General features: G+C 58.5%; 1 protein-coding gene across 7 annotated transcripts in view; it reads left to right on the top strand.

Moving 5' to 3' along the window:
- Positions 1-257: 257 nt before the first annotated feature.
- KCNQ4 (potassium voltage-gated channel subfamily Q member 4) overlaps positions 258-14,174 on the top strand; it is a 59,072-nt gene continuing 45,155 nt past the window's right edge. For all 7 annotated transcript variants that reach the window (XR_011463727.1, XM_070368229.1, XM_070368231.1 and 4 more), the window contains exon 1: positions 258-890. Coding sequence is in view for 6 of the 7 variants with exons in the window: in XM_070368229.1 (XP_070224330.1) it covers positions 577-890 (314 nt within the window). In the remaining variant the exon portion in view is untranslated. The remainder of the gene's footprint in view (positions 891-14,174) is intronic.

A 14,174-nucleotide genomic window follows, 5' to 3' on the forward strand; every position in this document is an offset into this window, starting at 1 on the left:
GCCCGGCCTTCGGGTCCACGCAGCCCCGCGAAGCCCGGCGCGCGGCTCGCACCCGCAGGCCGGCCCCCGGGGACCGCCGCCACGCGGTCCGGTCCCCGCCCCGACTCGGCTGCCTGCGCGGCAGGGGCGTCCTCCCGCCGCCTCCCCGCGCGTCCCCTCCCTCCTCCCGGCTTCGCCGGCTCGCTCGCTCCCTCCCGATTTGGGAAGGCGGCCTCGGGGCGGGCGGGGGCGGCGGGGGCGGGGCGGGGCGGGGGAGGCTGACATGTGAGCGGCGCGCCGGCGGCAGGTGGAAAGGCGAGCGGCATGGAGCGCGTAATAAGAGAGTTGGAGTCGGAAAGAGCCGCCCCAGTCGCCGGGGAAGCGGGCGGTCAGCGCGGGCTCAGTCGGCCCCCCGACTCCGAGCGCCCGCCCCCGGCCCCGGAGCGGCCCCGGCCCGACCCCTAACCCCCGCCGACCGCGCCCGCCCCGGGCCGCCCCGCCGGCCCCGGGTCCGAGCCATGCGCCGCTGAGCGCCCCGCGCGCGCCCCCGCTCCGGATCGGACCCGGGCCCCGGCCCCTTCCCGCCCGGCGCCGCCCATGGCCGAGGCCCCCCCGCGCCGGCTCGGCCTGGCCCCCCCGCCCGGGGACGCCCCCCGCGCCGAGCTGGTGGCGCTCACGGCGGTGCAGAGCGAGCGGGGCGAGGCGGGCGGGGGCGGCTCCCCGCGTCGCCTGGGCCTCCTGGGCAGCCCCCTGCCGCCAGGCGCACCCCTCCCAGGACCAGGCTCGGGCTCGGGCTCCGCCTGTGGCCAGCGCTCCTCCGCCGCGCACAAGCGCTACCGCCGCCTGCAGAACTGGGTCTACAACGTGCTGGAGCGACCCCGCGGCTGGGCCTTCGTCTACCACGTCTTCATGTGAGTTTGCGACCCCGAGTCCCCGGCCGCGCCCTCGCGCTGCCGCCCCGCGCGGCCCCTGCTGGAGCCTGGGCCCTGAGGGGGACGGCCGCCCCGCCCTGGCTCCGCCTCCTGTCCCCCAGCCCCGAGGCCGGCCGACCCTCATCGCTCTGCCCCCAGACCTGAGCCCGATTTCTGATCCCCTTCAGCCTGATCCTAATTCCCGCTCGCCAAGTCCTGACCCTTGCCTGACCTGGCTTCTGACCTCCCCCATCTCAACTCCTTATTTCCACCCTTTCTCCAACCCCTGCTCCTCTGTTCCAAGTACTCCCCACATCCTGCTTATTGTCCCCCATCTCTCTCCAATCTGGAGCCACTAAAGTGTGGCTCCCTCTTTTCTCTTCCTCACTTCTGTCTCCCCGTGTCCCAGACACAGAGGACCCTTTGGCCCTCCCACACTGTCACCTTCTCCACAGCTCTGTAGCTGCAGTAGGTTCCTACCTGGGCTCGCCCCAGAGATGTCCCTCTCCAGGGACGACCTCCACCCCACCCCAGCACTGGCCCCCAATTATAGGTGTTTGGGAGTCCCCTTGAGCCACCAGAGTTCTGACACTGGCATGTGCTGACTTCTGCGAGTCTTCACTCAGTCTTCCCTTCCACCCTCGTCTTCCCTTCCACCCTCAACTTCCCCGTGGCAGCAGTGGGCCATGCCGCCTGCCCTGTGGGCTCGGCCAGCTAGCCTGCCCAGCTCCCGGCCGCACCAGGGAGAGCCAGGCCTGGCTCTGAGCACCCCCAGGGGAAAAGAAAGAGGAGAGGGGTAGGTTTGGAAACACTCAGGCTGCGGGCCCCCTCCTCCCTTCACCAGGCTCTTACAACTTTCAAAAACACTGACCCTTCTTGGATGTAAAGAGTGAATTTTGGCAGCTTAGAGCTCTGTCTTGGGGGACGGCCTGGCCCAGCCGGGAACATGAGAGGCCCAGCAGATATCAGTTGAAAGACTGGGCCTGTCGCTCAGACGCTCAAAGGTGCCCGAGAGAGAGAGACAATCCCTTATTGCTGCCCCCAGAGAAGGCCTTCTGGTCTTAGGGTCTCCGGGGTGGTCCCCTTGCCTGTCCACTGGACTATCCTACAGTCCTCCTGCCTGTCTGACTGTCCTTCTGCCAGAGAGAGTCTGTCTGTGTGTGAGTTGTCCTGTGTCTCCGTCTCTCCTTCTGCTAGTCTGTCTTCACCCCTCTGTTGACCTGTCCAGTTATCTGTGTGCCTGTCTGTCCATCTGCCTATCCACCTGACTGTCACTCTTCTGCTCGTCTGTTTCCACCTGCCTTTGGTCTGTCTTTCTGCCTGACCCACTGCTGCCGGCTTGCCTGCCTCTGCCGAGTCCTAACTGGCCCACAGAATTTCCGACGGGAGGGGAGGAAATGCTGGCAAAGGAGCCCCCTGACCACATGGAGGGTAGAGGAAGGGCGCTCTTTCAAGCCTGCATGTTCCCTTTTTTGCACCTCGGCGCCAGCCTGTGGGGATGACAGCCATGGCTTGGTGCAGGGACCTCGGGTGGGCCAGGTGGGGGTGGGGCAGAGAGTTGAGATCGCTCTAGACATGAGGTCAGACTTAGGGTCAGGGTCAGTGGTTAGGAGTAGCCCAGTCCCCAGTGCCCATTGGGAGGGCCTGGGTGAATTTTTCGCTGCAGAGAGCGCTGTTGGAGTGCTGCGGGTTCTGTGCTGGGGTAGCAGGGACAGTGGGATCGGGCATGAGGGTGCAGGGGACTGCAAATTAAGAGCCTCTGCATTGAGATCCCCTTGCCCACCCTACAGCCTGGGTGCTCGTGGAGCCTGAGACTCTCCGCGGGCCCCACTAGGGACATGACTTTTCCAAGGCAAGGCTGGGCCTAGGGAAAGGCTAGGGCTCTGAGGTGGGGGTCTTTAGTCCCCAGGCCTGGCCTCTCAGCCCCTGTAAAGGTCACTGGGGGTGAAGTTGGCCTCATGTCCTCTGGCCAACACTGTCTTCCCCTCCTCTGGAGGGGCCGCTCCTTCCTCTCCAGGAGCTAAATCTGCTGGTACCTTTGCCCCACATCCTGCCCTTTCTGGATGCCAGGAATGCCCTGGCCAGGGCCAGGCTGGTTCTGACCATTTGTCCCCAGGAGCCCAAGGCTGAGGCATCTCTCGGGAGCTCTGGGAGATGAAATGCGGCATGAAAATGTCCGGATGTTTGGGGATCTCGGGGAACTGGTCATTCATCTTAGAGGTCATGGGGTGCTGAGGGGTCAGGAACCCCACCTCTTGCATGCTGTGCAGTCTTGGGCTGATCGCCACAGGTCTCTGAGCTTTAGATCTCTGGGCCATCAGAGTGGGAAGAAACCCCAGCCTTGTGGGCTTTCGACTTGGATGAGCAATGAATGGGAAGGACTTTGGTGAGCTGCAGGGGCCTTCGGGAATGTGAGGGATGGATGGTATTATTGGGCTTGGGGGAGGGGGCTGCTTGGGAGGCCTCTCCTGTTCTTGAGGAGCTCCAGATGGGGGTCACTCCCTGCAGGGTCTTGCGCGAGCCAGGAAGTGCTTCCTACCATTGGACTTCGACTCCGATTGTTCCACTTTTGGTCAAAATCCTTCCCCCATCCCCAGTGACCCTCACAGGCAGCCCAAACGAGGGGAGTCCAGGGTGCACAGGTAGCTAGGACCCCCTTGTGGGAGACGTGGGCCCTGGTGGGAGAGGCCCCAGCAGGGAAGCCTCTGGGAGAAAGACTTAGAGAGGAGGGAATGGAGGTGAGCAGGCCCTTTCACCCCAGGGCACACCTTCCTCACACCTGCCAGCCAGGTCCCTCTGGGCCCCACCCAGAACCCGCACCTTCTCTGGCCCCCGAGGTGTGGGCGATTGCCCAGAGGACCAGCCCTAGTTCCACCTCTTCTGCCAGCGACTGCAGCCGCTGGGAAGTGGGAACCCCCTGACTCCTGTCTTCTCATTGAGATCCAGAAAGAGAGACTGCTAGCTCTGCGAGCCCTTCCGCCTCCCTCCAGGCCCTCAGTCCTGTCACCAAGCCCCCACTCTCCTCCCCTGGGCCCTAGTCCTTGATTTCAGCCCTCAACTCTTCACAGGCCCCGCTCTCTGGATTTTGAGAAACACAACATCACTGCCCATCCTGCTTCCGAGCCCTTGGAAGGGATCTTTGCTCCTTGCTGCCCGCTGCCAAGGGCCACGCCGGCCTCCCTTTTGAAGTCAGAGGCTGGAAGGGGCAAGTCCAAGCTGCGCTGCTGTGGGACTCTTGCAGCTCCCAGCCCCCAGCTGCCCCACGAACTTTCTCTAAGTGAAGGTTTACACTCTGTAAACATCCTCCGGCAGCCTTGTCCCTGGGGTCAGAAGCTGTGGGAATGGGGAGGGAAGGAGGCAGCGGCAGCTCCCGAAGCCCTCAGCCTCCCAACCCCGGCGTCCCCCCCCCACCCTGACTGTCTGAGAAAGAACATGGCCAGCAAAGGGTGCCCAGAGCCCACCGGCCTCCCTGGGAGATGGGGCCACACATTTTGACAGCCCCATTTTGTGGATGAAAAAACCGAGGCTCTGGAGACCCATCACACAGTAGATCAGTGGCAGGTGCAAGGGCTGGAGCCGAAGACTCCTGACTCCCTGTGCAGGGTCTCCCCACTGCTCCCTGAGGCTGCCTGGGTTGGCTCTTGAAGTTTGAACTGAAATTGCTGATCACGTGTGGATCATCAGTTATGTGCCGAGCACCGAGCTAAGCGTCCTCTATAAACCACTGTCGCTGTGTCCTTCAGCAACCCGGCAAGGTGGGTGCTGGTGTCCTCCTCGTGCTGGTGAGGAAACTGAGGCTCAGGAGAGGTCCTGCAATCAGCGTGGAGGAGCCTCAGCCCAGAGCCGGGGCTGCCCGCACTGTCTTCCTCCTGCACCTCGCCTCCAGCCTGCACCCCAATCCTGGGTTGCTCAGAAGCTGTGCTCCTGCGCCCTTGTCCCTGTGTCCCTAGCACACAGGCAGTGGGCATAGGGAGGCGGGCAGTGGCAGGATTTTGTGAAACTGGATGGCAATTGCCCGGCCTCGCACATGCAGTCACACTTTGGTTGTGCATGGCAACAGTTCTGCACACACACATCCCCACTATATGCCCATCGATCTGTCTCACGCACGCACTCTTGGCAACTTGGACACACCTGCCCATGGATGTCATAAGAGCACACCCAGCACACATCCAGGGCAAAGAAGTCCAATCACAGCTGCTCCCACCTCTTCTCTGTCTTCACAGACACACACCTGGGTCTGCGCAGGGCAGAGCCGGTCCCATCTCCTGAGTTTTCTGCCCATGCCTGTCCACAGCTGCAAGGGTGCCCTTATGGGTCTGTGTGTGTTTCTTCATCTGCCTTGGGCAGCCCCAGACCCATGTGGAAGGGGTGGCTGACTTCCTAGCACTTTGCCAGGCTTTGCTTCTCCTGAAGGGCCCTGTGGTGCACTGCTGGGTTCACTAAGTCACAGAAAGGGGCAGGCACTTGCCCAAGGTCACAGCTGATGAGTTGGTGGTAGAACTGTGCCTGGAACTGAGGCCTTCTGCCTCTTAGATCAGGACTTGAATGCTTTTGTTTATTTGGCTGCACCTCACACAGGATCTTCAATGCAGCATGCGGGATCTTTAGTTTAGTTGCAGCATGTGGGATCTAGTTCCCTGCCTAAGGATTGAACCCAGACCCCCTGTACTGGGAGCACAGATTCTTAGCCACTGGACCACCAGGGAAGTCCCAGATCAGGATTTTAGATACTGTTTTTCATCGCTCAGCTGATCAGGAAGATTGCTCCAAGAACTTGGCCCTGCAATGGCGAAAGTCTTGGGGTGTGACCCACATTTTCTGTACTGCTGTTTTTCAGTCTCAGTCCTTTAGGTTGGTCTTTGTAAGAAGGGAAGTGGAGAGGCTATCCTGCTAGCCTTCCAGCCCTTCTTCTATCTCTCGCCCTTCCCCTTCCACTCCTTTGCTCCCTCCTTTCCACATTCTCCTTGAGGGGTCACTGGAGCATGTTGGATCTCTTATTGTCTACTACCCTATCCCAGCTCCATGGTACATTCATTCTTTCCATCGAGGAAGCCCTGCTGGATGTCTAACTTCAGTGTCTGTTGCTGCAGAAATCTATATTTTCAGAATGTTGGAGCCAGGAGAGTTTCAAGAGGTGGTTCTTCTTAGGCTGATGGCAGCACTTTGAGTGGGTGATAAATTTAAGGTTCTCAGAGCCAGTCAAGGGAGCTGAAATGGCCTGGGGAACAGGGAGAGAGGAGGGCTCTGCAGACCCAGAGGAGGCCGTGTGGGGAACTTCTCCAGACTTGGAGAAGCCAGCTGGAGGTTTTCTCAGCTCCTTTCCTCCGCCCCCATGCACACCTGTGGGTCTTTGGCCAGGACCGACCTTCTTATGGGCTATGGGGCCCCGGCAGGGAATTCTGAGTGTTTGACAGTTGTGGGGCTGAGATGGATGAATAGGGGGAACTTTTCATTTCCCCAGAGGTTGCCCCACCGAGGTTAAGAGTATGGGATCTGAGTCTGCCAGATTCGGGTTCATTTCTCCTTCTATTCTTGGCAGTTATGTGTCCTTGGGCAAGTTACTTAACCTCTCTGAGCTTCTGTTTTCTCATCAGAAAAAAATAGGACGCATAATACCTGCCTCTAGAACTGTCAGGGCCAAGTGAGGGGGAGCACCTGAGTATCACCATTATTATTATATTGTTGTTGTTGTCATCGCACTCCTCCCCAGGGAGATGTTTGATGGATGTCCTTGTCGGCACCGTGAGTGTATCTGGGTGTTCCCCAGGACAGAGCAGGAGCTGCGTTCCCCTGGGTTGCGGGGTGAGCAGCTCGGCACAGGGAGCCTGAGGACGCGTCTGTGGGCGTCTGAGGAATGCTCCGCGGCACTCTCTCTGTTAACCCTCTCAACCATTACATCAGCTGGGCACCAGTTATGCTCATGCCCACTCGAGGAAAGTGGGGCTGGTGAGGGGACGTCACACACCTGCTCAGGATCCTGCAGCTAGTGAGATGGTGGCTCCAGGACGCCAAGCTGGGTGCCTAGCATCTCACTGACAGTTCCTTCCTTCACTTGACACATAGAGTTAAAGAGCGTCAACTCTGTACCAGGTCTGGGGAGGCAGAGGGAGACCGAGCATGTCTGCCCCAGCCTGGCGGTGGTGGTGGGGGCTGTCCAGTGAGGAGGCTGTAGAGTCTGTCTGGACCACTGGGCTTTCCTGCCTCCTCTCCCAGGGGCTCCCAGAGAGGGTGGAGGTGTGTGCCTGTCTGCGTGCATACAAAGAGGAGGGCATCCATGAGAGTGTTACTGCACAGCTGAGGTCAAACCCTGCAGCTAGCCTGGCCCCAGGCAGGCAGAAGTGGAGTTGTGGGACCCAGGGGCATGTGCAGGGAGGGGAGGGCCGCCCCCCCCGCCCTGGCCCCCGCCCCTGCCCCGCTCTCTCCTGAGCTTGCTGTTCTGTGGATAGGCACAGGGCATCCCCAAGGAGATTGAGAGGTCTCAGTCCCAACACTTGGCTGGGAGGATGCCTGCCCCCTACTCCATCCCAGCCCCTGAGCCTCACTGTCCCCCTCTGTAAAATGGGGCTAAACGGGAAAGTGGGCTGGTAAGGGCTGCCTGGCACAGTGGGACTCTGGATGAATGGGAGGAGCCTCTGTCTCAGACCTTCAGCCTTGTAGGGTGCAGGGTGGTGGGAGTTCTCCAGCACATTCTCCCTGAGCCCCCCCGCCCAGGAGTGGGCTGCACTGAGAAGGGCACTCAGAAGACTGCCTGCCTCCATCGGGGACCCTGAGGGGCTGGGGAGAGGGTGCTGATCAGACTTCTGGGGCCCCTATAAAGCCCCCACTGCAGGACTCCAGGTTTTCTGGGCAACTTTTGTCCCTCAGGCAGGATCTGCCTTCCCTGGGGGTTGGCACCTGGGGGGTAGTGAGAATAGGAGGGGCAGCCCCAGGCAGCAGACTAATTGAGCTGGGAATCCGTGGGCAGTGCCTGAGGGAGGGAGGCGAGGGAGCAGGGATTCAGCGATTCTTTCCTTTCTGAGATTTAGGGAGCGGTGGGTGGAGTGGGGTCTCCAGCCCAGGGGGCCTCCCTAATCCCTGCAGGGAAATCTGGGGAAGGCTTTCTCCTGAGACTCCTCAGACATCCAGGCCAGGCAGCTGGGGAAGTTGGGGGGAGCTGGAGATAAATGGACCCACTGAAGCAGGTGAGATGGAGGTCAGACAGCAGGAAGGACTGACTGCTCCACACCAGGAGGCAGAGTGAGATTCCCTGGGGTACCCTTTCCAGTGCTGGGGAGCCCATCTCAGGCTGGGTTGGACAAGATTTACTCTGCTCATTGTCCCCATCAAGCAAGTGGCCCCTCACAATGTGATGGAAGGAGAGTGGATGGAGCTGCTTGAGCCCCTCTGTTGGGGGCGGGGGAGGAACAGATCAGGCGCCCTTGAGCGTTTAGGGAGGGTGGCCACAGGCTACCTCTCTTCCATCCTTGCTTCCCTGCTGCTCCTCCCTGGGAGCCTCAGGCCCGTCCAGGTCACTGTCTTTGGGTTTATTTTTTGCTGGGCTCCGCTGTCCCCTGGGAGGGGAGGGGTAGGGAGAGAAAAAGGGAGAAGGAACTGCTCTGTCAGCACAATCCCGGCACCTCTGCTCCTGCCCTGCTTGGCCCGGCTGCCACCCTCTTCTGGAAGGACCCGGCCCTGGGGACAATGGGGCCCCAGACCTGTGTGGGACCACCTTCCCTGGGGCAAGACCAGCAGGTCTGGAACAGGCCTTTCTCCCCTCACCCTTCCTCCTGCCGCAGAGCATCAAAACCAGAAGTGCCTCTGAGCTCAAGCAGGTCATGGCTTCACTTCACAGTTGGGGAAACTGAGGCCAGGAGGAAGAACCCAGCACACCTGGGGCCTTCTCCACCTCCCCTCCGCAATAGATGAGAGTCATGCCAAAGTCGCTGAGAACAGAGGGAAGCTGCCTGCCAGTTCCACCCTGTCCTCTGAGAGTTGGGGGCAGTCCCTGATTTCATTTACTCATCTAATCTTCCAGCCTCTGGGGGCTGGTAACCATCTGGTGGGAGAGACACAGGATGGAAGAGGAACACATGAACCATGCCTCTCCCCCCAACCCCATGCCCTTTGTCTTCCTTTTTGTTGAAAAATAAATTAGCCCCATTTTACAGATAGGGAAAGTAAGGCCCAAAGTCAATATAGCTAATAAGTTGTTGAAACAGGATTTGAACCCAGGATGTGGCCCCTGGGATTTTGCCCTGCTGCCTCCTTGCTCGCACAGGCCCTTCCCTTGGGCTCTTCCCAGGGTTCTGTCAGCTGCCTCCTCCTTCTGCTCCTTGAATATCAGGGCTCCTGGGGCTCTGTCTTGGGTCCTCCTCTCCATGTACAATTTCTGTGTGGGTGAGGGTGTGTCTCACATACTCCTCTGACTTGGGGCGGTGGTCACCTCTGTGATGACAGCCTCCCACTCTGCAGTTTCATTCCTAAGATTCCTGTGGACCCCTTGCCTCTTCATCCCCAAGGAACCTAAGGCTTGGCATTTGTCTCCAGATCTCCCCTCCCCTCCCCAGCAGTGACTTCTCTACCCCTAGGGCCCAAGTCAGGAAGCCCTTTCTCAAGCATCCTTGGCTCCTCGCCTAAGAAACAGCTTGGAGTGCGCCCAGGTGTGCCTTTAATACTCCAGATGCTTTTCCTTCTGCCTCAAACTCCCTCCCCTCTCCCGCCCATCCCATCATCTAGAGAACTCCTATCTTTCCTTCAAATCCCAGTTTGAACCACCACTTCTCCTTGGAATCACTGCACGCTGCACCTGAAGCTTGACTGGGGGCCCTTCAGAGACCCCTGAGCTCTACTCACCCACCCTTGTGTGTTCTGGGCTCCTCTCGGTGGTGGGGGTTGACCACAGTTCTGGGTTGGTAATCAGTGAATGTTTGCTGAGCCAGGGAATGAAGGTGACATTGAGGCAGGCTGTAAGGATGAGAAGGGTTTTGCTGATTAGAGAGGAGTGGAAAAAGGACCCCTAGGTCCTCTGGGTGCAGGCAGTGAGCTGGAAACGCTTGTGATTTTTGTCCTGAACGCGCTCCAGGTGGCGGCAACAGCTAGAGAAAAGGCTTTGAGGTGGTAGTCTGCCCCTCTACCCTCTTTGCCCCAGGATCTGCAGAGTCTCGTGTGTCCAAGGCCCTGAGGGTCAGGCTATAAAGGTGGGCTTTACCCTGTGGATGACGGAGAGCCATAGGCAGGTCAGGGAGGCACCACTGGCTGGGAGCCCGGGCTTGATTGATCTCTTCTCAGAACTAGGGCTCTGCAAACATGAGACCACTTAGCTCCCCAGGTACTGCTATGTGGCAGCAGTATTCATGTTCCCATTTTGCAGATAGGAAACCGAGGCTCAGAAGGCGGGAATCATGTGCCCCAAGTGACATGACTTGGAGTCAGGACTCAAGCCCGTGTTTGTGTGACTCCCAAGCCCAAGCTCCAAAGGAGTCTCACATGCGTCAGCAGACCCAGGCTTTTTTCAGTGACCTCAGGCAAAGCTGAGAGAACTAAGGACAACGTGGTGACTTTTTCATAAAGCTAAACTTATTCCATTTAAAGGACTGTCATTTAGTCTGAGATTATGTCCTTTCTCTTATGAAATGATGGGCCTGGGAATTTTTTAAAGAATGTCCTTACTTGGCGAAATAAAAAAGTTGACAACCTCATGCAGTCCCTAAATTGTTTTTGAAAATTCTACCCGTGCGTGAAATCCCTGAGTCTGGGCGCCATCCTGCCTCCTCCGGTCTGAGCATTGGGACCGGAAGTGGGAGGAGTCCAGGTAGGAAAGGAAGGATTAGAGGGCTGGGGGGCGGCTGTCAGTCTGACCTTTCTGCTTCTCCTGGGCCTCCGGGCCAGCCTGCCCTGGAGTACAGCGAGGACCAGCCAGGGCTCTTGCCAAGACTGGTCTGCACGGAGGATGGGGCAGGTCACCCAGGATCAGGGCTTGCCCCTCAGTTAAAAGAACACTGAACCCAGAGTCGGCAGGCTGGGGAACGGTGCCCACCTCTGCTTCTTAAAGGCTGTGTAACCTCAGGCAGGTGACTCAGCCTCGCTCAGGCTCTTGCTTCCCATCATCCATGGAGAAGGACAATTATCATCTCTGCCTGCCCCCAGCATCAAGTGCCTCATGGACTATGAAGTGCTGTGAGGAACAGAGGGCCTCCTGTGCTTCTACCCTCCCTTCTCCCCAGCGCATGCTCCCTCTTCTCACCCTGGCCTGAAGAGCATGTATTCCAGACTGGCAGTTCCTTTCCTCAGGAGCCCCTGCAGAGTAGCTGGAGGCCTGGGGGCAAGGTGGGGGGGTTCTCTATGACAACCTTACTGGGGCCAGGCTGAGAGACCCAGAGTTCTAACGTTTTTCATATACTAATGAGTTTCATAGTCTAACTTGTATGGGGTGTGGTGCCAGATGTGGGGTATTTTCCACATGCTACTGTACTTCATTTAATCCTTTTCAGAGCCCTTGGAGGTAGGCACTGTCATTACGCTATTATATAGAGGAGGATGCTGTTCTGTGCTTATCGCTCAGTCGTGTCCGACTCTTTGTGACCCTATGGACTGTAGCCCGCCAGGCTCCTCTGTCTATGGGGATTCTCCAGGCAAGAATACTGGAGTGGGTTGCCATGCCCTCCTCCAGGGGATCTTCCCAACCCAGGATTAGAACCAGGGTGTCCTGCATTGCAGGCAGATTCTTTACCAGCTGAGCTACCAGGGAAGTCCATAGGAGAGGATACTGAAGCTTAAATGGTCAGCATGTGCCCTGTCACACAGCCACTAAGTGGTGAGTATCCAGGAGGACCGACTTGAAGCCTGAGTGGGAGGGCCTCTGTGATGTGAGAAGGTGGAAGCAGGTTCACTGGGCCCCAGTGGGCGAGCCAGGGTGGAGGACACTTGCAGTATACACGGGGAGTGTGGTTTGGGCTGGGAAAGCAAGACACACCATCTCGCTGGGTGACTTCAGGCAGTTACTTCCCTCTCTGAGGTTCAGCCTCCCCTGTTGCTGGGCCTCCCAATAATAATAAAGGTAATAAGAGCCTGTGCTTATGGAGGACCTGCTGTGTGCTGACACTGCTCTGAGGACTTGCTGGTTTTTCTTTCACTTTTTCAGTGACCAGAGGAGGTAGGTCCTATGGTTATGCCCATTTTTCAGATGAGGAGGCTGAGGCACAGAGAGGTTGAGTAACTTGCGTGAGTATAGGTTCTGGGGCCAGGAGTCAGTCAAACCCCAGAATCTAGCTCTAGAGGCCGTCATCTTTCCCACCAGATTATTCCTAACTGGGAGCTTCCCTGATGGCTCAGGCAACCCACTCCAGTATTTTTGCCTGGAGAATCCCATGGCGGGCTACAGTCCCTGGGGTTGCAAAGAGTTGGACACGACTGAGTGACCGAGCACACACATGCATACCTAACTGGCCCCCATGGGCCTGCCTGCTGGGAGGCTGCTGCAAGGACCAGCTGAGCCTTAAAGTTCAGGTTCTGTCTCTACCCCAGTTCTACACTTTCTTGCTCTTTCATTTGGGAAGCCCTTGCCTGGCAGTCCTTGAGGGGCCAGGCCCTATCCCAAGAGCTGGGGACAGAGCAATGAATCTGACTCTCCCCTGCTCCCTGGCAGGAGATGTGCCAGGCGGCTGGCAGCTGTCTGGGTGGAATCCTGTGCGGGCCCAGCTCAGAGGAGCCGAACCCAGCCCCAAACTGGCGGTGACTGGGAAGGCTTCCCAGAGGAAGAGGTTTCAGTGGAGACCTGAAACGTGAGGACTCAGAGTCAACCAGGCAAAAAGGAGGAGGGAACAGCATCCTGGGCTGAGGGACTAGCATGGGCAAAGCCCTGAGGTGGGGCTGAACGTGACCTTTGCAAAGAACTGAGAGAGGGCAGGAGAGTTTGAGCCTGGACGGGGCAGGAGGTGTGCAGACGAGAGGCTGGAGCGTGAGTGAGGCCAGGCTGAGAACTGCAGGCTGAGGAGCGGAGACTTCCTGGAGGAGACTGGCCTCAGGAAAGAACTGGGGACAGGAGTGCCATGGGCGAATTGGTGTCTGAGAAACGCCCCTCTGGGTCTAGCAAGGGAGGCGGACTCCCGTGGGGCGCTCTGGGGCTGCCACCCGCCTGGCCTCTCTTTCCCTCTGCCTTCCCCTCACGGCCCAGCCATCTGAGCGGCTCCTCTGGAGCTGCCCACTAACCCTGCCAGGGCCGGGCTGGACCTGGCCTGAAGCCCTAGGGTTTTTGCCTGTATGGAAAGTTCAGCTGCTTATGCAAAGCCTGGCCTGGGGGAAGGTGTGTGTGAATGAGTGGAGGGAGGCCTTGGAAGCAGAGTGGGTAGGTGCAGGCTCTGATGGGGGTCTGGGGTCTGTGGGGGTCCCCAGAACAGTGATCTTAGAACAGCCCCACAAGAGCACCCGAGTTTAGCCCAGTGGATGGTGGGGTACCCAGGGGAAAGGGGCAGAGCCCACAAGGCCTAGCCTGTTGAACTCCTTGCTCCCTGTCTGCCAGTTAGGGTGTGGAAATCACTGACCCCACCCAGCCCCCTCAGTCTACTGATGCAGAAACTGAGGCCCAGAAGAGGGCGTGCAACAAACTTAGGCTAGTGGCAGAGCACAGGCTTAGCCCAAGAGTCCCGATTGTCCCCATCAATAATGAAGAGCCAGTGCAAACCTCTCAGCAGCGCTGGCCTGGGCTCATGTCCTCTGTGTGGTCTTGGGCAGGTCTCTTCACATCTCTGAGCTTCGGCCTTGGGGTCCAAAATGCTACCTCATACTGGGAAGAGCATCACCTCTCCCATTTGAGGCTTTAAGGCATGCCTGACCCATCATGCTGCTGCTGCTGCTAAGTCGCATCAGTCGTGTCCGACTCTGTGCGACCCCTTAGATGGCAGCCCACAAGGCTCCCCCATCCCTGGGATTCTCCTGACAAGAACACTGGAGTGGGTTGCCATTCTCCAATGCATTATGGGGCTTAATCAATGTTTACTCAATGAATCTCACTGAATTCTCACAATGCTGGAGGAAGATATTTATTACACTGTTTTTATACTGAGGCCCAGGAAGGAGAAGTGACTTGCCCAAGGGCATTCAGCTGAGAAGTGGCTGATATGGGGCTGGAGCCCAGGTGTCTGGGCACCTGTCTAGGACCTCTGATGGACACGGGTCCTATTTTGAGCTCTCAGTGAAAAGCAGCTGGTGTCCCAAGCAGGCTCCGTCCGTTGGTTGGCCAAAGTGTGTGTGTGTGTGTGTGTGTGTCTGTGTGTGTGAAGTTAGGCTGGCTGGCAGGCTGGAACT

The sequence above is a fragment of the Bos mutus genome, chromosome 3 (assembly GCF_027580195.1).
Source record: "Bos mutus isolate GX-2022 chromosome 3, NWIPB_WYAK_1.1, whole genome shotgun sequence".
NCBI classification, from domain to species: domain Eukaryota; kingdom Metazoa; phylum Chordata; class Mammalia; order Artiodactyla; family Bovidae; genus Bos; species Bos mutus.